This window comes from Achroia grisella, unplaced genomic scaffold, assembly GCF_030625045.1.
Source record: "Achroia grisella isolate CSIRO2021 unplaced genomic scaffold, CSIRO_AGI_Agris_v1 utg511, whole genome shotgun sequence".
NCBI lineage: Eukaryota > Metazoa > Arthropoda > Insecta > Lepidoptera > Pyralidae > Achroia > Achroia grisella.
In genome coordinates, this window is record NW_026712905.1 from 6,273,640 (window position 1) to 6,293,556 (window position 19,917).

The 19,917-nt window shown below is 31.1% G+C and overlaps 1 protein-coding gene across 1 annotated transcript in view; it reads right to left on the reverse strand.

The window, feature by feature from the left end:
• LOC131846628 (activating signal cointegrator 1 complex subunit 3) overlaps positions 1 to 8,346 on the reverse strand; it is a 28,905-nt gene extending 20,559 nt beyond the window's left edge. Inside the window, exons 1-10 of the mRNA XM_059195980.1 lie at positions 8,200 to 8,346; positions 7,311 to 7,569; positions 6,909 to 7,178; positions 6,208 to 6,457; positions 5,844 to 6,024; positions 5,122 to 5,273; positions 4,687 to 4,832; positions 3,849 to 4,049; positions 3,076 to 3,268; positions 2,197 to 2,383 (exon numbers count right to left, since the gene is read on the reverse strand). Of these exons, the coding sequence (XP_059051963.1) occupies positions 2,197 to 2,383; positions 3,076 to 3,268; positions 3,849 to 4,049; positions 4,687 to 4,832; positions 5,122 to 5,273; positions 5,844 to 6,024; positions 6,208 to 6,457; positions 6,909 to 7,178; positions 7,311 to 7,569; positions 8,200 to 8,321 (1,961 nt within the window). The 5' untranslated portion in view covers positions 8,322 to 8,346. The remainder of the gene's footprint in view (positions 1 to 2,196; positions 2,384 to 3,075; positions 3,269 to 3,848; positions 4,050 to 4,686; positions 4,833 to 5,121; positions 5,274 to 5,843; positions 6,025 to 6,207; positions 6,458 to 6,908; positions 7,179 to 7,310; positions 7,570 to 8,199) is intronic.
• Positions 8,347 to 19,917: the final 11,571 nt, after the last annotated feature.

The window sequence follows — 19,917 nt, forward strand, 5'->3', positions numbered from 1 at the left end:
ATAAAACTGCCTTACGTATGTCGTCCTCAGTTACTGGAGAAAACGTGAAAGAGTCGGAAGAAAGTGCAGACATGGATTTAATTTCCTGTAAGGTGGATTGTTTTGTGATTACATTGAATGGTATTATAGAGGAAAAGTGCTTATTGAGATCGTTTGCTGGAACAGTTGAATTGGAGATGATTGGGGCTTTTCCAAAACCAAGAGAATTGAGGAATTTCCATACGTCTGTTGAAGGAGAATTTAAAACGTTATTGTGGATATGTCGGCGTTTTGCAGCCCTTACCATCTGATTGCAGCGATTTCTAGCACATTTAAAGTGCTGGAAGTTTAAAGCATTTCTTTCCCTTTTAAAAGTGCGAAAAGCCCTGTCTCTTTTTGCCATTGCTTTACGCACTTCGTCCGTAATCCATGGAGCAGGCGGACGTCGTAATTTCACGACATGAACTGGTGCATGCTTATCAAATAAACATAAGATTTCTGAGTTAAATAAGGAGATTTTAGTGTTTATGTCGGTAACATCTAACAACGGCTTCCAGTCAATAATTGCGGCATCGCGTCTAAACAATGTGCCATTGATTCTGTTAAAATTACGAACACTGGTGATGATCGGCTTTGGCTTAGATGGTTTAATTTTGTATGAAAGAAACAAGAGATCATGACGAGAAAATGCTGGAGCCGAGATTTGACCATAATCAATAACGTTATCTATAAAGGAGGTATAAGGTCCAGCCAGGAATCGTCCGTGTTGGTGTTTTGATGGGTCGGTTTTAAAGATAAAATAGACAGATCCGCAGAATTGAAGATGGACCTTAGCTTATTTGATTGCACCGAGTCATTCAACAGGTTAGTATTAAAATCACCCATGATGATGACGTGATTATAAGATGTATTAATGATATCGATGGCGTCATCAAGGTCACTGAAATAATCTGTTAATGGTGGACAGTAGACAACTCCAACAGCAACCTTCGTCCCATTAAAGTCGATCTCTATAAACAAAAGCTCTGCCGAACCCCTGTATTCAGAAGGAGATGACAAAATTATTTTATAGGGAATGTGACTACGCAAATAAATCGCGACACCGCCTCCACCCTTACCCGTGCGGTCATTTCTGATTAGTATATAACCAGGAAGGGCGTATGTGGTAGATGGCAAAGCAGGTTTTAACCACGATTCGGATATGAGTATAGCTTGGAGATTAGGCTCAGAAAAAGAGTCGAGTAAATCGGTATGATGTGCCGGCACACTTTGCGCATTAATGTGGCATATGTTAAAGAAATTAGATTGTAACAATTTATCACATAATAAGTTTTTAATACTGATGTTATCATTGAAAGAAGAGTCAGCAGAACACAAAGATAAACTACTACTATCACATGCTGAATGAAATGAGTCGTCGTCTGAGGGCATTGAGTGTATATAATAATATATATATTAAATGTATAATTGTAAAAATAAAAATATGAATTGAAATAAAAATATGCAATATAAGTAAAATATTAAAGTAATACAAATATAAAAGCCAAAAACGCTTTGTAATTTATTTACCTGCCGGCTCGCTGTAACAAATATTATTTATAAAAACACGAGACTTAGCGCATATTATTTACATATACAGACTGGTGAAACAAGTGTTGTTGTTAATATAAGTACAGAAAGTAAATAAACTGGCTGTAAAGAAAGAGAAATTCAGTTATGTTTATTGCCAGTTCTTCTCAATCGAATCTGTATACTGGACTGGACACGAACACAATTTGTATGTGTTCACTCACAAGTTTATTTTACTTATAACCCTGAAGTCATAGGACAATGATATCGATGGACTCGATGGTCTAGCTTCTAGCTTCTTCTAGGTCTAGCTTTAGCACACCACCTTACTTCCTATGAATGTGGTTCGATTCCTCTTACGGTGGAAACATTTATATTCATGAGTATGATTGTTTTCACAAAAAAAAAATAGTATTGACATCAGTTGTCTCTCTCAGTTATGATATAAGCTCTACTGAGTTTGAGACTGTGTGAATTGTTCTATTATTAGATATTATTATTGTTTAAATTTTCAACAAGCGAGTGTTGCGTATCGTCGTTAAATACTACACCTATTACAACTAATAAGTTTTAATAATTTAATATTAAAACAAAGAAATATTGACTCTATAAGACACTAGGGAATGAAACGGTGAAAAATAAAAATACCTGGCAACATCAAGGTAATTGGGCAATGTAGCAGACAAGCCGACGATGCGAATCATGTTTTGTGTCGTCTCAACCTGTCTGAGCGTTCTGGCCACTATGGCTTCTACTATGGGCCCCCTGTCGCCGTGTAGCAAGTGAACTTCATCAATGATTATCAACTTCACTATTGAAGCGAGTTCCGTATCCGCTAAAAATATAGTGCAAATAACATTATCAATAATGATAATGATAATACAGTTATTATAACTTTATCCAAAGAGTGTTATTTATTTATTTAACTTCAATGCACACAATAAGTAGGGCACACATCAAGTAGGGCAGTACATTTAGTGCACTTAACATCACGAGTCAATTTTTACCAGTCAACCATACTCATACAAGCACTTTTGAATAGTCATATTTTTTATTCTACCACTCAATCGCAACACAGATTCATCACAAGAAGAACGAAAAAGAAACTTGTATGTTGGTTTTTTGAATAGATGTTGATATTGTTACCTAATTGTTTTCTAAACGTAAAGTACTCGCTAGTTAAACTAATGGTTCTTGAGTTCGTATCTAGCCTACATAAAAAACATTGCGTATCATCAAGTTATGGGCTGACCAAAGGAAATACAGATTTTTTTTTATTTTGCATTTATGATACCATGACACCACTATGCGTTTTTACACGAAATTTAATTAAAACTGTGACCTCACGTTGTAAGACATAAATTAATTAATTAATTTTAACTCACATTTTAGTCTTTGCAATATTAATACATGCTTAATTTCGATTGCTGAATTATAGATTTTTTTTAATAATGTTGATTAAAAAAATCTATATGGAATAATAGTTGGAAAAATCTTTATAAATTCTATACTCATGGCAACACTTACTCGCTCCTTTCCTGGTGACAACATCCCATTTTTCCGGTGTAGTGACTATCATCTGGGTTTGCTGTACCTCACTTTTTGTTAGTTTCATGTCACCGGTCAACTCTCGGACAGCGATGCCGAGACCACGCAGCCGTCTTCCGAAGCTGGCGGTCATTTCGGACGCGAGAGCTTTCATTGGCGCAATATATATAATCTGGAAAAATAGAAATGGATATTGTATCTCCCCTAGTATAGTGTCGATTAATTTCAGAATTCATTCAGCCCAAATAGTGCTAGTGTGTTGTATCAATAATATTGTTTTGTTGTACGAGTACCTCCCGAAAGTGAAAAAGTATAAAAGTAGGATACACTTAAAAACCCTCTTTTGTCGCTAACCTGGTTTTTATAGCCTTAGTTTTTGATTATTAATATAATTTTAATGTTTAGAATTATAATAACAATCAAAATATATTTATTTCATTAAAGAATATCCAGATTAAATCATGGCTTATATATTCGTATTTTTATTGAGTGGTAGTTAGCTGGATTTAGTACCGATTAGGCAGAGTAGTTTGGTACCGTAGCCTCACTTTCCAATTGTCGAAGATTTGATGCCCAGACGTAAGAAATTATTTAAATTAGTCTGTGCGGTATTCCTACCTATTAGAAGCATGTTATTAAAATTATGTTACATTATGTCTGTCATAAACAAAAATATACTATGTATATTATGACAAAAACAAAATAAAATAAAAAGTAAAACAAGTGCTGTTTTTTTATTTTTAAATATCTACCTTAAATTTATTCTTCATGATGACGTCATTTTCTATATGCTGTTTTATCTGGTGCACTACAGTGAGCAGTGCTATGTTAGTTTTACCCGCCCCTGTAGGTGCACAAATGAGTAAGTTTTCATTTGTGTTGTACGCCGTTTGGAACACCACTGACTGTATTCGGTTTAACTCCTTTATGTTTTCAAATGCCATTTGACCTATCTGTAATGTAAAATGAGCTTTAAAGTTGAAAAAAGAAGACTTATTTTTATTCTGGGTGTAATTCTAACATACTTATTAAATAACTAGAATAGGAATAAACATTTATCTATAGCCTTGACTGTAAACTTCAAATTATGTTTGTAGCATCTAAAGCACATTTACTTTATTTTTCTATTTTGATACATGTTTATTTGTTATACATATATGTTATTTCTTTTTTAAAGGTATGTCTAGTTTTAATAATTTTTATAATTAACTCTCACACGAAAATATGTTGTACTATGAGTAAATACTTTCTTTTGTGTAATAAAATTAAAACAATTAAATTTGTTACACAAAAGAAAATGTCAAAGTATTTTTATCAGTTTTCTATTACTCATGCTGCAAACTAAGCTTAGTAGTCCTGTCTACTCCCAACTGGCTGTATCAGTTGGGAGTAAACAGGACTATTCATACTATATTGTTCATTTCCTCGTAAGTTACAAATAACTTTATATTCTTTTAACACCAGAATTATTTATGAATCGCTACTTGATAGTTTCATTGTACATTCTTGCTTAGAGTATAGAGTACTGTTGTTTTGAGTCTTTTATCTAATTTCGGGTGATCAAAAATTGAATAGTAATTACAAACATACCTCATCCATACTAGATATAGGAACTCGTTTGTTTCCAATTTGCAAAGGTGGTGGATCATTTTTAGGTATTACAACCTCTTCATATTCTTTCAGGTCTTTTCTGACAGCGGTTTCAGGTAACATTAATTTCAGGCCAGATACAAATCCTAGAAAGTAATCTCAAATGTGATTTCAAGAGATATACTGGTTATAAAGTTTTGTGTGTATTATTATCATAGAGCAGTAAAATAATAAAAATATGTTATCCAAAAGTGTCTTCCTAAGTAAACATAAAATATTCAAATATGACTCATATTGATTTTTATTTAAATTATTAATATTTTATTTTTCTTAATTTTTTTCTTTGTAAATTTATTATTATACTAATATATACAATTAATTAATTAAAGTAGATAAGATGTTACTTTGTACAATAAAACATTATATTTCTCTTACCAGCAGCATTCTTTGCGTCAATAGACGAATCATAAACATTTGGATATTGAACTTTAGTTTGGGAGTAAGTTATTTTTCGTAGTATTGGGTCTATATTCTTTGAAGATTTCGATGTAGAAAATGGTACCACCGGTTTCGATAGTTCAGCTATCCTATAAGAAAAGATTTATTTATAAAAATATCATATAAAGTAATTAAACTAAACTAGTTGTTACTATGGCGGCTTTGGGAGAAATATAAAATAAATGTCAAATGTTTCATTCATACAGGATTTCATTCATTGGACGCACTATTTGGGCTAATTAATGGAATTAAATTTCATTCAGTGGCTTCAGATACGTAGTGTCAGTGGTACTAGGTACTTGCATATTAGTCTTTCACTTTTAATTTTCATCCCCAATTATTTTTTTTATTTATAGGATGGTGTATGCTAATAATATAATTTATGTTCAAGACAAATTTCAGTAAGATTTGTTGACCAGTTTAGTCTTGAAAGGGTAAGAAAAAGACAGACAGACATACTTACACATTCAGAATATTACTAATATAGGTACATATTGTGAAAATTCTTTTTTAAGCATATTTAGTACTCACGATACAAGTTCAGCATTGTTTAAGAATAGATGGCGCTGTGTGATATGTTCATGGATAATTATTATGTCACATTCTGAATTAATATTAGTTTGGTACATTATATATAATTTAAATTAATTACGACAAACCTTCGAGCTCTCAATTGAGCTATATCAATTTCCGGTTCATCTTCTACATCATTTTTCTTAGAACTCCTTGCCTTCTTTTCTCCTTTTCTCACTAGTTTCGCAATCATCTTCTCCTGTTCCGAAAGTACTGACACTTGGCATAAGTATTGAGGCATTTTATTGTCAGGAAGATTTGCTGAAACTATTATTAAAGTTTATAAATATTAAGAATAAGAATAAATTTAATTATATAATTAAATAAAATAGTCAACCATCTTGCTAATCAAAAATAATAAGGCTGTGCAATTATATAGTTCTATATAGTGGTATGTGGTGGTGGTTCTATATATCTTTGTAGTACATGCATGTAAGGTTTGAAACTTACGTTCTGATAATGTAGGTTGTGGAGGCGGCGCTTTCAAGCTGTCAATAATATCCTGTCTATGTGCCAAAATTTCAAGAATGAATTCAAACTTGTCAAAGCCCAATAATTCGAAGAGATCATTCTGCAGTTCATCATTAGTTCGTGTAGAATTTAGGAATGTTATAATGGATTGTAATATATGGACGCTGGATATGCCATCACCAGTTGGATACAGTTCTTTCATTTTTATTTCCAACCATGTTTTACTAAACTAAAAAAAAATATACACAGTAAAATAAGCTATAAAGTAAGGTAAAGGTAGTATATCTATTTTTCTGCTTTTAATGATGTGTTGCATCCATGCATTAGTGTACTTCTCCAAAAGGAGTGAACTGATTTTGCTGATTGGCTGAGTTGGATCTGGTAGTTGGCCCTGTAATCAGGTATCAGGATTTGAACAGCAATATCTTCAGTCCATTTATGAATATTACTAATTTTTGTTTTGAGTGCAGTTTAAACTATGTCAAATAAGTCTTGATTGCATGCTTGCTTTCAAGCAAAGACCTACTCTAATCTTTTCTATTAATTTCTATTTCAAACGATTACCACACATTTGTGATAAAATATAAGTAATTATATTTTTAAAGTAATTTATTTATCTAGCTATCTTATATTTGATACAAACAATGATATGGTGACATATGCTGATGTATGAAACTTACCTTAGATACAGGCTTAGTTTCCTTAATGGTAGTATTCACTTTTTCAACATTTTCTTTATATTTCATAGAGAAATCATTGATAAATGCACCGGTGACAGCAGGTTTGTTCATCAGATTAGCTAATGGCTTCTTTGTTGGTTTATATGGAATATAATAGCATTGTATATTTTCACCCCATAACTTGACATTTTCCTTGTCTGCTTCATTTGTTTCCTGTTTTATGTATTCTTTCGTCTCTTCTGACAGTTCATTGGATATTGCTGTTACAATCTAAAAGAAATAAATATATAAATAGTTTACGATTGTTACTGCACCTGTCCACTCTGCTTAATGTGTCACATTATTTATGAATGAGCTGTAAGATGACTATTATTAAGTGATAAAGGTTATATAGATACGAACCTCACAGATTTTATTTGCCGTTGCATTTGTAACAGTTCCAAATGTTTGCCGAAGTAAGTTCAAATGTTTCAACATCACGATGTCATGGTCCATGAACATCCTCAAGGTCATTATGGTAGCATCATCTGACATCTCATCTGATTGGTCACTGCTTAACTGTTTGCAGCTGTCCTTCAAATTTCTTAGTTGATTTAATAAATCATCAACTTTTGTTTCATTGTTTCTGATGTAATTACAAATATCTTCAAAAGACTTGTATCTGAAATTAAATAATAGTAATAACAAAGGACAATTTACCCAGTGCCATCTAGCCCTATGCTAAGCAAAGCTTGTGTTATGGTTTCTAGAAATAATTACTAGTTCTTAAATTATTATAATTATTTGGCTTTAGAGTTGATAATGACAATTTTCCATTGCTCTTTTTGTTGATCATGAATTTACTTTTGTTTACATTACAGTATTATATTAAGTACTTAAATTAGAATTAAATTATTTATTACATTTTTTAACTGGCACTGCAATCCTTTGGTCATATAATTTTAAGTGATGACAATCATCAATATGAACAATGGACATCAAATTATAATGATATCACAGTCACATCTATGGTACCACTTACACATTGACATTCCATAGAACAGAAGTATAGAAGATATCATACTTCTACTGAATATCCATATCTCATACAAATAATGTAATCAATATGAAGAACTAAACTTTTTCACAGCCTAATCTCTCCATCCAACTGATATATATCTTAAACAAGATGTTAGGTGGCTGGAAAATGTGAGATAAAAATATCCACGTTGACAACTTTGCACAAAGTCTATATCGATAAAACAATAGTAACAGTTTAGAAGAGTGATTGTCAGAATTTAAACTAACTTACCTCTTCTGATTTCTTGGCCTGATCACTGCCGTTATAGAATCACCGGTTGGTTTTAAACATCGTGGTTTATCAAGCTGTGTGTGTGCCCTTAGGGCTCGTGTAATTCGAGGCAATTCAATCATATTGCCTAGTTTCTAAAACTTTGTGAAAAAGTCAAACTATTAGAAAAAACCCGAAATTTTCTTAAATATACATAAGCTGTTACTAATAATTAAATTCTTTAATAAAAGATGTATATTGAATTTTGTTTAAAACATATATATCTATATAAGTTTTAGAGTAAAAATAATTATTTGTAAATTAGTATAGTATACACACCAACAAAATAAAGAGCCCTATTATAAAATAACTATACAAATAAATAAAATTATAAACTCTATATTTTACATAATTGTTGTAAAATATTGTGAAATATTTAACGAAACAATAAAATATAGATTAAATTCACAGCCACCGAAGAAGGAAACTATTATTTTTTTAACTGTCAGTTTATATTTGACAGCTGATAGTTGACAGTAGTTTTTTTTCAATTTGCCATATAGGCAGGCAAAGGTTTCTAGAGCTTACTTATTTGTCGGTCCATTTAGACACTTTGGTTATTAATAAGCTGGCAGTTTGAATAATTATCTTAGCTCTTCATTTTGTAATTGCCACACAGAGTTGGATATTTTATATTCAGTTTTTCAGATAATTTTCTTTAAACTTTAAGATTGTATAGGAAGTCGCAAGTTCTTTCATTACAGTTACGTACTCTATCTGTTATTTTTTAATAACAATGAATATTAGATTTGAGATTATTACTTACCTATGTCTAATGTAATTTAATTTAAACTGAAAGGATCTAAAATGAATATATTTAAATAATTTTAATTTATTCCAAATGTCTAGGTAGGACATAAAAAGTCTTGGGGTCGTGAATCATTCGTTTAAACTTACAGAAATTTTTAATAGATGAATATAGAGTAGTGCAGTTGCCTGCGTTAATGAATCAATGGTGTATAACATGATGGGTATGGAGCTATCAGTTCCACAGACCAGGTCCAAAGTGATAAATTTAACCACAACGCTTTATAGGACCGTTACCGATATTTTTGGATTACACACTGTGATTTGTATAGGTAATCGGAATGATAAACAAGCTGACAGTCCGTCTGATAGTAAATATCGCTTATATATTTACATAAACAGCACGTTACTCACTCATGCATTGCAATATCGAAAGACTAAGATGTCCTACGTCCAGTAATTTCACTTTCTTTTCTCAACCGAAACTCAGCTTAAAAAGCAAGCTGACTGAGTCGATTTTTTTCCAAATTTAGCTCTGTAACATGATGGTGATGTCCCGGTGATCGATTTGACAAGATACTAGCTATCATTACTAACAGCCTCCTTTTCCTGAGTTTTGCAAGCCATCAACTCGAGAACTTTGTCTTCGGTTGGGTTTTCAAGCAAAGCTAACACTTTGTTAAAATGACAAAGAGTTAGCTTTGCTTGAAAATCCCATGAGTTACAAATTCCATGAGTCTATCTAACGGAAATTCGAACTAAACCTCATTATGGTTATGTATGTATGGTTATCAACAATATTCCAATCATAACTCTCTCCATAGCTAGCACTGGAACTGTCAAGCTACAGTGTCCTTGTTTAATTTCAATGTTCACTATTAAGTTTTACAAGATAGAGATCAGGTGGTGAAATGTAATACCCAGGGCGGTTAAACATTTCCGATAAGAGTCAGACGGCTCGTGTCAATGGTTTTATTCTGTTGCTACGCCTTACTCTCTTGTAAATGTGCCAATCGAACGGCTTTATCGCCACGAATCGTCTGACTTTTGTCGGCATTACATGGCTAGGTTAATACTAGTACTTCCAAATCAAAGCATCCAATCAGTTAATCAATACTATTTCGCTAATACTTACGGCGACCAACCAATACAGCAGCCTTAGTACTTTCACAAAGCTTACGAATAGTAGATATATTAGGGATTTATTTGTTAACAAACAAAAAAAACTTGACGTTCATAAGCGGCAAAAATGTCCTACACTGGGATGTATCAATAGGAAAATGAAATAAAAAAGAAGTAATTTTATTAAACTTGCTTTTATTTTAGTGAAGCAATAATTACACCTTGGTACATAATATTAAGTAATCGTATCCTTAGATATAAGTAGGTACGTTTACAACTTTATTTCATTATGTGGGTACAATACATTGAACATCATCGAATCAATTCTATAATGGAGTAAGACATGCATCGTTACAACTATGTACTTTAAATTGAATACGCGTTTTATATAACATTTATAACACACGGATATGATATTGTATTTATCACAAAACAAAAAGAAATATTTTAATTTTTTTGTAACAATATATAACTTATAATAAATAAATTATGGAACTATATATTCACGTACGTGTATAACTTTATGAATCATTCATTAACATTCGATTGTGATATTTCGACTAAGCTCTCCTAATTAATATACCTACCTAGTACTCGCACTCCAGTTCTCTTGCACCACTCCCTCAAAATATACGAATAATAATGTAATTAATGTGAATAACTAAACTAATAAAACATGTGCTAAAGTCTACGCTATGGAATGCTAGTTTTATCTAATATAATTTTAAAATCATTCGACATTATTTTATAGTTCGTTTGGATGTATTTCACAATCCCTTTGCCAGCTTTTTGACTTGATTTTCACATAACAGAGTAAATTTTAATAATATTTCGTTGTCTAAAGCGCGGCACCGGGACGGTGATAGTCCATTTCAAATGATTTTAATATTCATCCACCTCTAATTATTACGATATTAATATCTTTACAAATATCGGACATTGCGAAAAAAAAAGAAAGTTACATACTTTTTATGAGAAGTTTATGTTTTTGTTACCAATGTATAGGACTAATACAAAAATAAAAAAAGGATTTATGAATATCGTAATAATTAACAGGTAAATTTGCAGCCGTGAAGTCCAAAATCCTATAATCCATAAAACACTTTACATACATACCTACATAAAACATTCTATATGTAAAATATTTAAGTTTCTTATTGGACTTTGCGGCAGCGATATTCAGGCATTACAATTATAGACTATGCCTAATTAAGTAATATACTTTTCTGGTGTGTTTTCATTTACCTTACAGTGAATGTTAATAGTACGAGTGGAACCTCAGTTTTTGAAACACAATATTAGCTTTTGCAATTTTCTTGAGTAGCTACGGAACACGGACTCTCCAACATTGGACTAACATTTATTGTTTTGTTTTGTTTAATAAAAGGAACAATAGGATTTTATTACCTGCATCAATTTTAATATTTAAAAATTATGTAAATATTACGAAATATGTTGTAGTTAGTTATTACCTACTTATTTCAAGGTATGTTTCATAAGACACCCTTTAAGACGAAACAGCAGGTATTATAATATCTGCTGTCTTAGGATCTGGTAGGAATTTTCAATAATCTTTTGTCAGTATAATAATTTTAATCGATAATTAACCCTAGATTGTAGGCTCGTGAGAACCGATTTTAGAGGCAGAAGGAATAAAAATAATAATGGTTACGATTTTATAATGCGAACATTAAAATACCTAACGTGGTAACGGAACACATATTTTTAAGGATACTTAGATTATATGTTTATGTAACTGAAAGCATTATGTTTTACAATGTAGGTAATTAGACAATTTCCCTTAGTTCTCTATTGACAGATACTTTACTCATCAGAACATGACCTTCCTTTTTACTTGACTCCTGGCCTAAGATACCCTACAGTCGACATATAATAGAACATAATCTGCAGAGAAGAGAAGAAAAAGAGCCATTCTTATGAAATTATTATCAAGTAATGGTGCACTAAGCCGACTAATCGGCTGTACATACACAAAGTAACTATAGCAATTTTTTTTCGTTGTCATTATTTTTAATCCCCAACATAAATAGAGGTGTTGGAAGTTTGAAGTGACTTTGTTTTTGTCTGTCTGTGGCATCGCAGCTGCTAAACGAATAAACCGATTATGATCCGGTATCTTTGTTTCAAAGCTGACGTCATTAAGATGGTTCTTAGATATAGTATATGAAGATCTGTTCAGATATTTCAAAAAATCATAGGATTTTTATCTGCTGCGGTAAGAAACTTAAACGTACAATGGTTTTGTTTTGTGTCGGGTGTTACTTAAGATTTTTAATGTTATATTAAACAAGTTTCTTTTATACTTAATATTATGTTAGTATCATACATATGTTAATATACCTATTAATATTATTAATACTAGCACACGACCGGCGGTTTCGCGCAGTCGGCGCGACTACTTGAAAGTGATAGATATACGTCTTGCCCATTTAGTCTATGTGTACTATATCTATACTTATTATATATCATTTTGTTATATACATTTTACGGAAAACGGGTCTTGTTCAAATTTGTTATACCTATATACAGTCACTTAATCTTATCCTATGGTGCAGGAAACCTTACAAACCGCTTTATAGTGAATTAAAGAAATGCAATGTAAAAGTTGAAAATTAAAGACATATACGTATTTTTAAATGGCTTTTATGTAAAATAACCCTAACACGAAACCCTACTACAAAGTCATTCTATCTGATACTATTTTGTCGCTCTCTTTCAAATTAAATATATAAAAAGTTAGAAAAGGACAATAGGTAAATTAAATTAATAATTATATATATAATATTAAATAAATAGGTGGCCAGTATTATTCATCTACGAGTATGTAACTCGTAGATGAATAATATTGGTCATCGACGTCCCAGCCCAGTTTTATAATAAATAAGTTTAAGTTATTATATTAATTTAATTCGCATACTACTATAATTATGTAAATGGCTTGAGAAGTTTTAGGAATTTATGTATAACTAATTATACATAAAAAAAAATATTAATCTCCATGAATAGTATTAATAAATAAATTTTGCTCACAATCCGAATATAATAATGAAGTTATGAAGGTTACAGCATTATAGCTATAAAGAAAATAATAATGTACCTAAAAATAACGATGTATCAATAGACACAGTATCATAAGGATAGAGTATAGACATGTACATAGGTACGTGTATTGAAGAATTGGTTACATATGAGTTTTATAACTACGATAGCACTGCAACAAAACAGGCGATATCGTTTGCTTAAAAGATTTACAGACCACCAGCAAAAATTTCTGCACTTCCCAAAGGTTGACTGGTAGAGAATACAGCTTAAAGTCCGCCTCTTTCACCATAATTTATTAGTCTATAAAGTTTAAATAAATATTCGCAAGATGGCAGTATTCTTTCTGTATCTTGTCCTGATCGTAGGGTAATTTAAAATTGCTATTTTTATAATTCTTAGGGCATTCGTTCTCTGGTCTATTGTAGATAGCAACTCTGCCCAGTCAACTCCTCTATTCCCAATATGATAGCCATAGCCGCAATAACTATCCGTCCGTCCGTTGAGAAAAGATTTTATTTCACATCGAATAAGATAGAGATGTGCAATGCATAATATATGAAAATAAACGTTACATTACATGAGTAGTGGTAAAATTTTATTTCTTTATCTTCTTTGAACTGATATCGATTTTATAACGCGTTCCTCATCAAAGGTTTCCTTTGTATTGGGGGAATATTTACAATTTTCAGTTTTATACTCAAATAGCTTTTTATATACTTAATATTACATTAATATTAGATATATATTAGCACACCACCGGCACTCTTGCTCGGACGGCGCTACCACTTTTTACTTGTCCTGGTCTATACCTTAGTAAATACATGATTCTTAGCCTATTACTACATATTATTACATTAGTATCATACATATGTTAATATACCTATTAATATTATTAATACTAGCACACGACCGGCGGTTTCGCGCAGTCGGCGCGACTACTTGAAAGTGATATACGTCTTGCCCATTTAGTCTATGTGTACTATACCTATACTTATTATATATCATTTTGTTATATACATTTTACGGAAAACGGGTCTTGATCAAATTTGTTATACCCATATACAGTCACTTAATCTTATCCTATGGTGCAGGAAACCTTACAAACCGCTTTATAGTGAATTAAAGAAATGCAATGCAAAAGTTGAAAATTAAAGACATATAGGTATTATTAAATAGCTTTTATATAAAATAACCCTAACACGAAACTCTACTACAAAGTCATTCTATCTGATACTATTTTGTCGCTCTCTTTCAAATTAAATATATAAAAAGTTAGAAAAGGACAATAGGTAAATTAAATTAATAATTATATATATAATATTAAATAAATAGGTGGCCAGTATTATTCATCTACGAGTATGTAACTCGTAGATGAATAATATTGGTCATCGACGTCCCAGCCCAGTTTTATAATAAATAAGTTTAAGTTATTATATTAATTTAATTCGCATACTACTATAATTATGTAAATGGCTTGAGAAGTTTTAGGAATTTATGTATTACTAATAATACATATAAAAAAATATTAATCTCCATGAATAGTATTAATAAATAAATTTTGCTCACTATCCGAATATAATAATGAAGTTATGAAGGTTACAGCATTATAGCTATAAAGGAAATAATAATGTACCTAAAAATAACGATATATCAACAGACACAGTATCATAGAGTATAGACATGTACATAGGTACGTGTATTGAAGAATTGTTTACATATAAGTTTTATAACTACGATAGCACTGCAACAAAACAGGCGATATCGTGTGCTTAAAAGATTTACAGACTACCAGCAAAAAATTCTGCTTAGAAGTCTCAGTCAGAATTCAACAATAGATTTAGTATTAGTAGATCATGTTTTCGTCGCTTACCCACTCGTGGATATACTCGAACATACTGGCCACTTATACTTATATTTAACCTAAATTACTTTTTAAAGACTGTATAAAGGTATCCGTTGTGTTCTATTTATTTTCCCTTCGTTTCTTTGAGAATGCCTTTAGCTTCACATGCCATGCAATAGAGGTTTGGTTATAATAAAAAAAGGTGTGTGACTTGAATTGTTGTAATAGTTTCTAGATTTCTTATTTTGTTTCAATAAACTGCATTTTTCACGGCGCACCCCACAACTGCTCTGATATTGCACCTGATGTTAGTGGCGTATGTAGCCCCTATTAAAGGTGATCGAAAAGGTGCCACATTCTCAAGTTTATCTTATTTAAGCTATATTTACAAATAAGGGGTGCTATAAGTTTTATTTGTCTTTTGTATCTGCCTGTCAGTGGTATTGCAGGGTTGACCGAATAAACCGGTAATAACCGGTTTCTTTATTTGAAAGTTGAAGATATCAAGATGGTCCTTAGCTTCAATTTATGAAGATCCGTTCAGGTGTTTCAAAGTCATCAGATTTTTTTGCTGAGGTAAAGAACTAAAAGTACATTTTTTTTTGATTTTTAAAAATTTTGTATAAAAATAGTTTCTTTTATATCTAATATTACATTAACATATAATTATTCTTATATATTAGCACACGACCTGCAGTCTCGCAAGGTCGGTGTGATCACTACTTGGTTTTTAAAAACTTGTCTTGTCTTTGGTATATACATAGTATATATATAATTTTATAATATACATAATTCTATTTTAAGGAATATCGAGTCATCATCAAATGTGTTATATATACAATCACTTAACGCTTTTATCCTATGGGGCGGAAAACCTTACAAACCCTTCGTACTATATTATAATGAATTAAAAAAAATCAATGTAAAAGATTAACATCCCAAACAGACTTTATTAATTTACTTTTATATAAATTAACTTCGGAACGAAACCGTATACGAACTTATTTTGTCTGTGAGTATTTTGTCATGCTATTTCACATTAACTAACCAGCAATTTGGAAGAGTACAATAGATAAAATATATTAAGAAGTAATTAACAATGTTATTTTGTAAAAATTAGTAAACCATCTTTTCAACGTTTATCTACTCGTAGATGAATACTGGCCACCGACGCCCCAGTTTTATAATAAATACGTTATTATATTAATTTAATATTACTTTTATATCTCGTGTACGTATATTATCGCACACTACTATTTATCTATTATGTCAGTGTATTGAGAAGTTTCAGGTATTTACATATTACTAATCCTACTGTAATTATCCTGTTATCCTACCAATAGTATTACTAAATAAATTTTGCTCACGATCCGAATATAATAATTCGAAGTAATGTATAGGTATATTCTATATTGGCCCTAATTTTGTGGTGTACAAAATTAGGGTCAATATCGTAATATACTTAGTGGTGTGTGTAGCCAAAAACGTTCGTGAATTTAAAGTTTTGAGTACTGTATATTTGAGCTATGTTCCAAATGAATAATATTTTGAAACTACTGTAAGAGTGCTCGATTTTTAGTCTGTTGCTGTTCTCTGACTTGAGTCAGAGTACTTAACGCAGTAGGCGGGCTATTATTTGTCATTTTCTGTTGTGTAAGATTAACCCCTACAACCGACATGTATTAGAGTATAATCTGTAGTTCTCTGCCCTCCCTACCTCCCTAGGGCAGAGAACTACAGATCATATTCTATCTATCGCTTGTTCAGAAAATAACTATATACAGTTTTTTGTTATCATTATTTTTAACCCCGACGTAACTGATGGTGTTAGAAGTTTGACGTGTCTTTGTGTATGTCTATTTGTAAAATCACAGCTGCTAAACGAATGGACTGGATTTGATCCGGTTTCTTTGTTTCAAACATGATGTAATCGAGATGGTTCATAGCTACAGTTTATGAAGATCTGTTCAGGTATTTAAAACAATAATAGGATTTTTGTCTGCTGTGGTCGGGAATTAAATGTACTATGGTTTTGTCTTGTGTTGGAGCTACTTAAGATTTTAAATTTTATATTATATTAGTTTTTTTATACCTAATTTTTTATACCTAGTCGTATTTAATTAATAGCACACGACCGGCGATTTCGCGCGGTCGGCGCAACTACTCGAAAGTGATATATTTTGGCCCAGTCTAGTCTATACTATACCTATACCTATTATATATTATTTTATTATGTACATTTAAGGGATAATAGGGTCTCGATCAAATTTGTTGTATATACAATCACTTAATCTTATCCTATGGGGCAGGAAATCTTACAAACCATTTATACCGCCTCGCAATAAATTAAAAAAAGCAATGTAAAAGTTCAACATGTAAAACAGATTTCATTGAATTGTTTCTATGTAATTTAACGATGTTATGAATAAGAGATTTGTAGATCTGCATTAATTTCTTACCTACTCGTTGATGAACATATTAATCATTACTACTCCATTCTCAAATAGCAACTTATTTAATATTACATTTAAAATAATTATACATTAAATTGATGTATAATGGAGCATATTTTAAACGTTAAAAATTTTTGAGTCCGTTCATTGCAGAAAGTCTTTAATTTTATATTTATTAAGTTAGAGATTTGGTTATACATAAATAATATAGGGAAACGTACGTTACTTAAATTGTATTATAGTAAAATTTTAATATCTCATCCTGTTTGTAATGAGTTCCATTTTGTACGGCGCGCTCAATCATTCCTCTGTTATTACCCCTGATTTTAGGGGAGTCCGTAGGGCCTATGGCATTAAAGGTGACCTTTAATAGGGTAATACAACATAGGTGCTAAAATTTAAAATTTTGACTTGCGCATAATAGTTAGGAACTGAGAAAGTTTAATTTAGCCTCCTGCTTTTCACTGACTCAGTCAGAAAATAGGCTGGTTATTGGATTGGGCTTGTAAATGTTTTCTTCCAACAAACATGTATTGCAGTTTTTTCTAGTAGAAATTGTCACAAACGAACTAAAGAGCGAAAGTTAGTTACACGCAATTCTTTTTCAAACCCATGTTCCGGATCTACACAAGCCGAGTAGCGATTCGTAAATGAATTATTATTTATGGCTCTTAGAAATTTGAACTTGTGTTTCAAAAAATGAGGTGGTATTAAGCCTAGGATTAAAATAGAAAATGAATTCCAATAATGATGAATACTCTCAATGTTAAATCGGTAAACATTAGATACCTAAGATGGTAATGAAACATTAAATTTGATGTAAGTAGTTACTTAGATTGTATGTCCAACTTACTGCAATATGCTTGCTATTAATTATCTATAGGTAATCAGATGAGTTTCCTTCAGTTTTCTTAAAACATTTTCACCAGAATATGATTCGTTTATACTCTTGGTCTAAGATAGAGTCTAGTAAGATATTGTCCAGGACGTTAGGCTGTTTATAGTACCTACAGCCAGCTGATGTGTGAGTATGATCTGTAGAGAAGTCTCCTCTACCAAATTGGTATCAAGCATCGAGATATTGACCCAGCTAATTGGTTTTGAGGTGAGTACTTACAGTAAATATTTCGTTATCGTTTTTCTAACCCCCGACGCAAAAAGTGGGCGTGATGTACCTGTATGTCTGTGGTATAGTAGCACCTAAACTACTATTGTGGGAATTTTTTTATTAGAAAGCGGACGTGATGTTCCTTAGCCTTAATTTAGGAAGATATGTTATTTCAGATTCATCAGTTCTTTCTATTTGCTGCGGTATTTTGTATCGGGGGTTATTTACAATTTCTAATTGTATATTAAACTAGTTTCTTTAATACCTAATATTATGTTAGTTATATATATAATTAGCACACGACCAACAGTGCCATTCGGTCGGCGTGATCGCTACATGAATCTGAACCATTTCTTTCCTCGGAGTTTACTTATACATATTATAATTATAATGTTATTATATATAATTACGGAACATCAGTTCAAGATTAAATGTGTCATATATACAATTACTTAATTTCGCTTTTTACTTATAGGGCGGCAAACCGTTAGAACCGCTTTATGACGAAACATTGTATTATGTATAAAATTAACCTTATAAACAGATTTTATTAAGATACTTTTATATAAATTAGTATAAAAACGAAAAACTCTTTGTAAGTGTTTTGTTTCTCTCTTTCAAATTAAGAAAATAGCACATAGGAAAAGGACATACTAAAATAAAATAAATTTGTAAGTAATTCAGCGTTTTTATAAATAACAGATTTAGTTGCCTACTCGTAGATACAACATACTGATCGCGAACGCACCAGTTTTATATAAGTGTTTATAACAATTCAATATTACATTTACATATCATCTACATCTACATAAACAATGCATTAAATTAGGTAAATGAAGCATACATATATATATGTAGTCTGATTTTTAGTCATGAGAATTACAATCTGTCCGGTTTCTAAGAGACTATTATGGTAATGCACATGCAATATGGTAGATATATTTTGTTGTAGAATTGTTGTAAAAATTCAAATTGTTATCTTTGAAAAGTATGTTCATTTTGTACGGCGACCTTTTGGTAACTTCTTATCAATGGAGGGGAAAAGATATAATAGCCAAAGTATTAAGACAAGTGGAAATCACAAAAACATATACATAATATACATAGATAGAGAAAAGTTCAAATATATAGTGTGATTTGTTCGTGTTATAAATATTTTACTTGATTGTTATAGACACTTATTATGACTAATTAATGCCTATTTCTTTGGTATATGTTTGTTTTTTTTTAAGTTAAAGTGAAATATTATTTGATCTTGTCATAATTTGAATGTTTTTGTTGTTTTAAAATTCTTCCAATTCGGAAACACGAAGGCATAGCCCATGGTTGTTTTATAACTTGTG